General features: G+C 46.1%; 1 protein-coding gene across 1 annotated transcript; it reads left to right on the top strand.

Moving 5' to 3' along the window:
• Positions 1-5,219: 5,219 nt before the first annotated feature.
• Positions 5,220-7,689, top strand: KLF2 (KLF transcription factor 2). The gene is made up of 3 exons (XM_005531602.3): positions 5,220-5,360; positions 5,505-6,396; positions 6,789-7,689. Exons 1-3 carry the CDS (start codon positions 5,286-5,288, stop codon positions 6,962-6,964), a joined length of 1,143 nt encoding a protein of 380 aa, XP_005531659.1. The 5' UTR covers positions 5,220-5,285; the 3' UTR covers positions 6,965-7,689.
• Positions 7,690-8,549: the final 860 nt, after the last annotated feature.

Raw genomic sequence — 8,549 nt, 5'->3', positions numbered from 1 at the left:
GTAAGACACAGAAACACAGCTACATACCTAATCAAAGCTGATCATTAAAAAAGTGGCATACGTTATTTAGGTTTGAAGAGTCCCCAGATGAAAAATTACAAAAAATCATTTACAGCTGAACACTATCATTCTTCACACAGCAAATTCAAGTAGCAAGACATAATTACCTCAATTATATTCACAAAAGAGCTGAATTTTTTTCATGATTTATTCAACCATGAACATATTTTCTTGCATATTTCTGAGAAAGTTTTATTTTTATAGTTTGACTTACTTATTTTATTGGAATTTAAGCTGGTTTCCCTCTGAATTGATGGGAGTCTGCCTTGCTAAAGCAGGTTGGAAGCATCAGAGCTTGACTTTTGCTAAGTTAATAAGGCTTCCACTAAAACCAATTAAGATTGCCATCACAAGGAATGGAAGGGATAGAACTGCCAATAATCATGTTGAAAAAGCAGAAGTAAAATAAAAAATATTTCTGTTCTCTCTTTGGGAAAAGGCCAGATGCTGCATTGAGATCAGACAATAATGATGTTGAAATACTTTCCATTACAGTAACTAAGGAGGATGTTAAAACAACTGCTACTCATCTCAAATAGTATTGAATTGCCAGGTCTGGGTAATTTAGAAGTGAGTGTTTCAAAAGGACCAACTAAGGACATATCCAGATGGCTAATGTTTATTATCAATTCATTTCAGAGCAGTGGGGAAGCCCCAGGTGACCTGGAGAATGTTAGTATTATGTCAATATTGCAACAGGGTAAACAGAATGAGCCAGATATCCCTGTCAGTGTTACATAAACCTGGGCAGAGACAGGGAGGACTTGAGACAGAAAAAGAATTCTAAATAAAGATGGTTTGGTTAATGACATTTGTGATGGTGTTTTAAATAAGTACATGCCTCGGTGCAGTGTGATTTTCACAGTAAGAAATAAGCACATGACAAATTAACATGGTGTGCACATGCAAATTGGTCCAGCCACAGGCTGATATATCTGGAAATGGAATTTAGATTTCAATCAAGCAGGTTTATTGGTTCTCAATCTTTTTTATCATTACCATTCAATGTTCTTAACAATAACCTGGAAGAAAACAAAAGTTGTTTCTGATAAAGTCCTAGATGACAAGGATCAAAGAAGTGCAACATAATTTGAAGAACATGTAATTGTTAAAGGATTATTTTAACTATCCAGGCAGACACAAACAGTGGGGTTTCTCTGAGTGGGCTCGGCAATACAGAGAAACTGAAGGCCACAGTTCTAGGAACAGAACATGCAAGCAGTCCTGCTTTTTGGCATGGATAAAAATAGGTTCCTATGTAAGCCAACGGGGAATTATTCAAAAAAACTGGGACACCAAAATTGCACTGCTCTCAGACATCTTGTTTCATGGTATCTTTTTCCAGCCTCTACTTTCCATCTGTGCAACCCTAAACTGCCTGGATTTCTCCCAGTGGTTCCAATTCTCTCTTCATGCTTCCTAGCTCTGCCACCAGCATTTCCATCAGGTCTCCCAGGGCTTTGTTCTACCTTCCACTCTTCCCATATATCCCATATGCTCTGCTTTCAACACTGTCATAAATTCAACCTTCTCAAAAAGCCTGGGAGCAAACACTGAGTGCAGAGTGTGTACATGATGGTGCTGGCCTGGACTGGGGTGCTGAGACAGTATTATGGAATCATAGGATGGTTTGGATTTGAAGGGACCTTAAACCTCATCCAGTCACAGCTCCTGCCTTAGGCAGGGACACCTTTCTCTAGACCAGGTTGCTCCAAGTCCTGTCCAGCCAGGGATCCAGGGGCAGCCACAGCTTCTCTGGGCACCTGTGCCAGGGGCTCAACACCCTCCCAGGGAAAAGTTTCCTGCCAATATCCCATCTATCTCTGCCCTCTGGCAGTGGGAAGCCATGACACAGAGCTGGGGGAGAGGAGGCCTTTGCCAAGCAACTACTCAGCAGAAGACCATGACATACGGCACAAGTCAAATCCTGAAAGAGAAGTGACTCATATTTGTCTGCTACTCCACTTTTCCAGTGCTCAAACCTCAAGAAAGACTTTTAAAATATGCAGATAGCTCAGAGGAGAATCACTAAGAAGAAAAGTATTAAAGGAAAATATGTTTTCCTAAAAACTTAATGAGTCCCTTCAACTTCAGCTGATCAAAGAGATGGTTCACCTTCATCTGTCTGTCAGTCCCTGCATGGGAATCAGCTCCAGTCATGAAAGGTCTGGTCAAAAAGCCTCCTTTCTCCAATTAATTCATGATGTTACTTTATTCAGACAAAAGACCTACAGGATTAAATCATTCTCCCCAAATTAAGATGTGAGTCTCTGACACATACCTGTATATTTCATTTTATGTGGTTATATCATTTTATCAACTCCCTTGACAGCAGATTCCAAAATGTGCTAACTCAGAACTTGCAGTTTAAAATAGAAAAAAAATTAAAAATTGTATAGTCAACAGAACTGTGACAATCTGAGACTCAAGAGAGGAAATCCTCTGTCTCATTTCAGTATGAAGGGGTTGGTCAGTGTTACCTGTACTGTGTATGCTAAGAGGTGTCCTTTTTGGGTCGTTTACCCTGCTATTACTGTTATTACTAGTTTGCTCTAGGTTCAATCAGGACTTTCTGAGAACAATCCATAAGAAAGGAGCTCTTTGCTTGCTTGCGTTCCGTAATGACTCAGAGCTGGGGCAGACAGGTGACGTGGGTATTGTACCAACCCATCCAGCTGCAAGCTTCAGTGGGCACAGCCCAGCACAGCCCTAGCTTGGATTCTTCTATTAACATGAAACATCTTGATTGCAATCCCTTAAAAAGTTTCTCCTTGATCTAAAAGCAACAAGAGACAGCAGCAGCAACACCTAGGAAAACGAACTTTGCCATATAAAAATGTCTGAGTCCGTGTTTACTTTGGCTGGAAAACAAATCACACATCATTTAGCTCTCCTCTACCCACAGATTAACAAATACTTTCTAATCTCACATTCTTCACATTTATACACCAGTGGCATCACTCCTGATCTATACTAAGTGAGATCACTGCCAGGATCTTCCATTTAGGTATTTAGAGTTGTGAGCAGCAGAAAGCCAGAAAATGTCAGCACAACTGTCACAGACCGAGTGGAAGGTCACGGCAAAGTTGTTCTCAATTTGCACAGAACCAGTGACTCACAAAGTAAATAAATTCTCACATTTGTCTCCCCAGGTTTAGTGCAGCTCTCAATTTTTAGCCTAACTGCTTTTCTTGAAAACAAAAAGAAACTGAAGGAAGAGAATTTATTATTTTGTGTGCTTGGCTTTCATCCTCGCTGCCCACTAAACATTTCCTTTACACAAAGAAAATGCAGAGTTTGGTGACAGAGCCATTGCAGTGCTATAAACAAAGTCTTTCCAGTGTCTACTGGAAGGCAGCATCAGATTGGAGCTTCTCGGTGAAACCTACACATCCAGTTGTATATCCTAGAAACAAAATATTTTGTTATAGCTGTTGCTGAAATCACAAGCACATAAACTGACACAGACATTCAGGGTGTGTTATCGAGGGAGCATTCACATTCATTCTGAATTCATCAGAGTATATTTTCTTGGCTGACTCACAGCCCCATATATACATATCGTTCACTTATGGACGTTTTATTAGGGGAAAAGAGTTTACATTGAAAGATTACACAAGTGTGACATTACAGAGCCATGAGTCACACATCTTTGTGTACAGCGTTACCATGCATTCAGTGTATTGATTCTGCTCCAGACACAGAAGTTTGGCTGCTCCTTCTGGCCAACCTGTGAACTTTTAGAATGAAAACTATAGAAAGTCAAACAAGAGATATCCCTGATTTTAAAACACGTGTAGCTATAGAAAAGATCATTTACTCACCCTAGCAACTGAGTTTTCCCAAGGTGGCTAAACACAGCCACAAGCCTGGGATGGGCTCTGGTGAACAGGCTCGAAGTACTTTGGAAAACCAGAGCCCATCAGGGGCATTGTTCCCTCCCCTCCTGGGGCACACCATGCATAAAAGTGAGAGCTGTTCTCCTCCACTCTCCTCATTTCCAGCTCACTTAGAAACCCCTTTAAAAGCGATTGCAAAGGAAATATGGAGGAGGAAAGGAGAAAGCATCACTCTTTGAACAGGCTCTCAAAGAATCAGTCTGTCCCTTGACAGATCATAGTTTTTCCCCCTCTTTAGGTTTGCCACCTTTGCTCCTGGATTATGGCCAAGCAGCCATGATCCTCAGAAACAGGAATCTGGAGCATGTCATCAGAAGTTATGGGAGAATTGCTCCTTCAGACTCAGCATCTGAGCTGGAGGCCAAGGTAAGGGAGAGGAACAATCTTCCCTTCTGAAAAATCAAGCCCAAGACCATAAATTGACCCCCATCATCAGCACAGCAGCTTATACATGGGAGCAAGGGCATGTCTCTCTCCCTCACTGTGCTCCTGACACCTTCCAATCCCACCTTCTTTTTCTGAGTCTGATTGCACCACATGCCCCAGGGATGAGGCTAGGTTGTGGGGCAGCTGCTCTGAGGTGTGGGCGGATCAAACCCCTAACTCATGGTGTCTTTCTTAGTGTCCCCAGGAGAAGGAGCCCTCAGTGTTCCTCATCCCACAACAAATCCCTCATAGTCTCTGTTGAAGCTTGTAGCTATCCGTGCCCCCTCATGTCACAGACGGTCCCTTGGTGTCCCCAGGTCAGGGAGCCCTTGATGCCTTCCACTGCTGCAGCAGGTCTTTCACAGTGTATCTCAGCACAGGGTCCCCTCGTGTCAGGAAGGGTCCTGTAGGTGTTTCCAAGGCAGGGTTCCCTGTGGCCCCTCATCCCACAAGTCCCTCACAGACTCTTTTAGCACAGGACAGGGTCCCTCAGTGTCCCTGGACCAGGGACGTAGAGACCCCTTGGCGTTCCCCCACTTGGGGCAGAGACCCCTCAGTGTCCCGTCGCTGGCCGCTACACGATGTGGGCCCGCGACGGGACACTGAGGGGGTCTCTGCCCCAAGTGGGGGAACGCCACCCGCGAGCCGCCCGTGAGCCCCGCGCCGAGGGGAGGGCGGCGAAGGGGGCCCGTCCCTGCTCTGCTCCGCTCCGCCCCGCTCGGGCTGGGACCGCCGCCGCCGCGTCCTTTTATACCGGGGCTAAATTTAGGCTGCGCCCGAGCCGCTGCCTCCCGCCCGCCCCGTCCGGGACGCGTTTCCTCCGCTCCTGCAATTGGCCTGAGGCCGCCCGCGCCCGCGTTATAAGGTGCGGAGGGCGGCCGGCCGCGCTCGTCCCGCACCATGGCGCTGAGCGACACCGCCCTGCCCTCCTTCGCCACCTTCGCCAGCCCCTGCCGCGAGAAAGCCCTGCACGAAGTGAGTGTCCCCCGCGCTCGGCACCGACGGCTTATCGCACCGGTGGGCGGCGGAGCAGCCGCCCCGCTGTTCACCCAGCCCGTCCCCCCCCCGTGCCCCGAGGCGAACGGCACCTCTAACCCTCTCCCTTTTCTCTCTCCCCAGAGGTGGAAGTGTGAGCAGGAGGCCAAGACCCCCGCCGACGCTTGGGGCGGCGTTTCCCCACGCAGAGAGGATGAGGATCTCAACAACGTGCTGGACTTTATCCTTTCCATGGGCAGCGATGGCTACGGCCAGGGCGCTGCCGCCGGGGACTATCCCCCTGCCCAAGGCGAAAGCGCAGGCTTTTACCAGACAAACCCGTCCCCGGGATGCTACAATGCCCTGGAGCAGGGCAGTCCCCCGCCCTACAACGCCGGCATTGTGCCGGAGATGATGCGTTCCGAGATGGACTCCAACTACTGCCCTTCGGGCAGCGTCCACGGGCGGTTCTTTGTGACACCCACCTTCGGGGGCCCGCAGTTCGTTGAAAACATTAAGCCCGAACCCGACATGGACAATTACGGACCGATCCTGGGTCTGGTGCCCCAGGCTTGCCCGAAGATCAAGCAGGAAGGGAACGCGACCTGCATGATGGCCTACGAGCAGCCCCGGGTGGCCAGTTCCCCCCAGATCCCTGGGGCAGAGACGCCCCCGCTGAGCCCCGATGATCTCATGGTGAATGACTGCCACACACAGATGATGTGCCCCTCGTCCGTGTCCTACCAGCAAAGTTACCACCCGGCCTCCGGCTTCCACCACCCGCAGACCCACCTCCAGTACCAGAATACCTCCCAGTTTGGCCTTTTCGAGGACAGCCTGCCCTTACAGCCCTCGGCTCCTAGGGGCATGCTCACCCCTCCTTCCTCCCCTCTGGAGCTGCTGGACTCCAAACCAAAGCGAGGACGCCGGTCCTGGCCGAGGAAGAGGACAGCCACTCACACGTGCAGCTATGCCGGTTGTGGGAAGACCTACACCAAGAGCTCACACCTGAAGGCCCACCTCAGGACACACACAGGTGAATATTGTGGATGGCCTTTCATACGGAGATATGCTGTGTGCCGGTTAGGATAGCCCTGTGTAAAACAGTTTGTAGCCTGGGCTTTTACCCTGTAGTCTGTTAAATTCACTAAATTCATAGCTGAGCTATGGCAGGTGGCCAGGCCTGTAACATCTGGGTGTTTACTTATGTAGTCAAAGCTTTTCTGGGGGCTTCTAAAGCCCTTTCTCTGGGATTTTCGCTGCAGGTATGGGTGGGTAAAGGAATTTCTAGTAATTTAGCTTAAAAGCACTTGAATCTTGCTGTGGAAGGGCTTGGTAGCAAATAAAGGGGCATGCTACAATAAAACTCGGCAGGTTGCCTGGTATATGATGCCATGCTGAGTCATGCTTTCTGATTTCCCCAAACAGGTGAAAAGCCCTACCACTGCAACTGGGAAGGCTGCGGTTGGAAGTTTGCACGCTCTGATGAGCTCACCCGTCACTATCGTAAGCACACAGGCCACCGGCCCTTCCAGTGCCACCTCTGCGACAGGGCGTTCTCCAGGTCAGACCACCTGGCTTTGCACATGAAGCGGCACATGTAGCCACGGGGACTCTGCCCTGCCAACAGTGGACCTTATTTAACTGCTCAGGTGCAGAAGCGTTAAAAATCCGTAGCTGGTACTACATAGGGAGGCACCGATCGACGCTCTAGGATGGACACTGAGGATCTGACACAAGGAGGCTTAGCCAGGCATCTCCTGCAGAGAATCTGCCGTGACTGAATCTGACGTGACCTCCCCGTCCCGGTCAGGAGAACAGGGGTTATTTATGCAGCTTCTGTGAAGGGTAAACTCCATAAGACTCCATACAGATTGTATAAAAGAAGCTGTAAATATGTTTTTCCCCCCAATTCTAACTGCTCATTCCTAAGCTTTACAAGACAATGTTTGTATGGAAACTGCCTGAAGTTGACCCTAGAAGAGATGAAATGAATGTTACTGTAGCTAACGATGTTAGTTTAGATCTCAGTTGAAGGCATGGCTAAGAGAACACTCCTCTTGTTAGACTGTTTGGTTCACAGGTGCAATAGTATTCTTGTTTGCCATGATCTACACTAGAAGTACAGGGCTTGATGTCTTGTAAGAAAATAACCTATTTACTGTAATTTTTTTATATATTGTAAATAATTTTATACAATGAGAAATATTATATATGTAAATAGAAGACAAATGGGTATTTTGCCTATTTCTGTTTTTATAAAAACATAATTTTTCAATGTTTGAAAACATTTCATCTTTTTAATAAAATAAGATTTTAATTGCTGTGATTTTTATTCTCTGAGATATCCCTGTTTCTTTTTCCCTGATGGCTGGACCAGCTGGACCTGGTTGTGTTTTAAATTATCAACAACTGTAACAAGACACTTAAAAAAAATCTAAGCCATGGATTTTTCTGAAATACGTAACAGAGTAAGTAAGGTATTCTCAGTGGTAAATAAGACATAGTACAGTGCTTTACCAAAAAATCAAATAGGAAAGTAGATCATATTTAAAATATACTTCCTAAAAATGGTTAAGGAAGCAACACTGTAATTTCAGTCTCATTTCTAGTTTATGCTAGACTATTTTAATAGCATTCTTAATGTTTTCCAGATGCAGTTATAGTTTTGCCAGCAGTCTGTGGGTTTTTACTATAAATTTAAACATTGCATTTTTGTAATTATGGAGGCTTATTTTAAGGCATTCTTGTACATAAATTACCCTTGTTCTCAAGAGCTCAATGCAGAATTCCAATGGAACAGTAGTGGAATTCCAGCATGAATTCACAACACAGGTTAAAATACCTTCATAACTCGTTCCCCAAAACTTAAATTCACTTAATAATTTGTAGTGCCACCTAGATTTCAGGAGTTAAGATATTTATTAACTATTTGGGGGAAAAATCAGCCAGGAATCAAGCTTCTGCAAACTAATTGCAAGTAAACTGGATACTGCAACAGCTGTAGCAGTAAAGACAGCTATAAGAGTCAAACTGAGCCCCCCAAAAATTCTTCACAGCTGTAAATGACCTCAGAAGGGCAGGCAGTAAATCCAAGCAGTTGTTCTGACAGTCTGATGGGCATCCTCTATCTTTACAGCTGCAGTGTTAGGGTGAGTCTTGATACTTGTACATCACTGCTAATCAAAC

This window comes from Pseudopodoces humilis, chromosome 28, assembly GCF_049639895.1.
Source record: "Pseudopodoces humilis isolate 2021_Gansu_Grassland_sample_001 chromosome 28, ASM4963989v1, whole genome shotgun sequence".
Classification (NCBI taxonomy): Eukaryota; Metazoa; Chordata; class Aves; order Passeriformes; family Paridae; genus Pseudopodoces; species Pseudopodoces humilis.
Note: the sequence above shows the minus strand (reverse complement) of the source record. Positions and strands in the feature narration are given on the sequence as shown.

Excerpts from the sequence above, each read along its gene's own strand:
- KLF2 (XM_005531602.3), top strand. The coding sequence starts at position 5,286 with ATGGCGCTGAGCGACACCGCCCTGCCCTCCTTCGCCACCTTCGCCAGC. Across the intron at positions 5,361-5,504 it reads GCGAGAAAGCCCTGCACGAA|AGGTGGAAGTGTGAGCAGGA; the intron begins GTGAGTGTCCCC and ends CTCTCTCCCCAG. Across the intron at positions 6,397-6,788 it reads CCACCTCAGGACACACACAG|GTGAAAAGCCCTACCACTGC; the intron begins GTGAATATTGTG and ends TTCCCCAAACAG.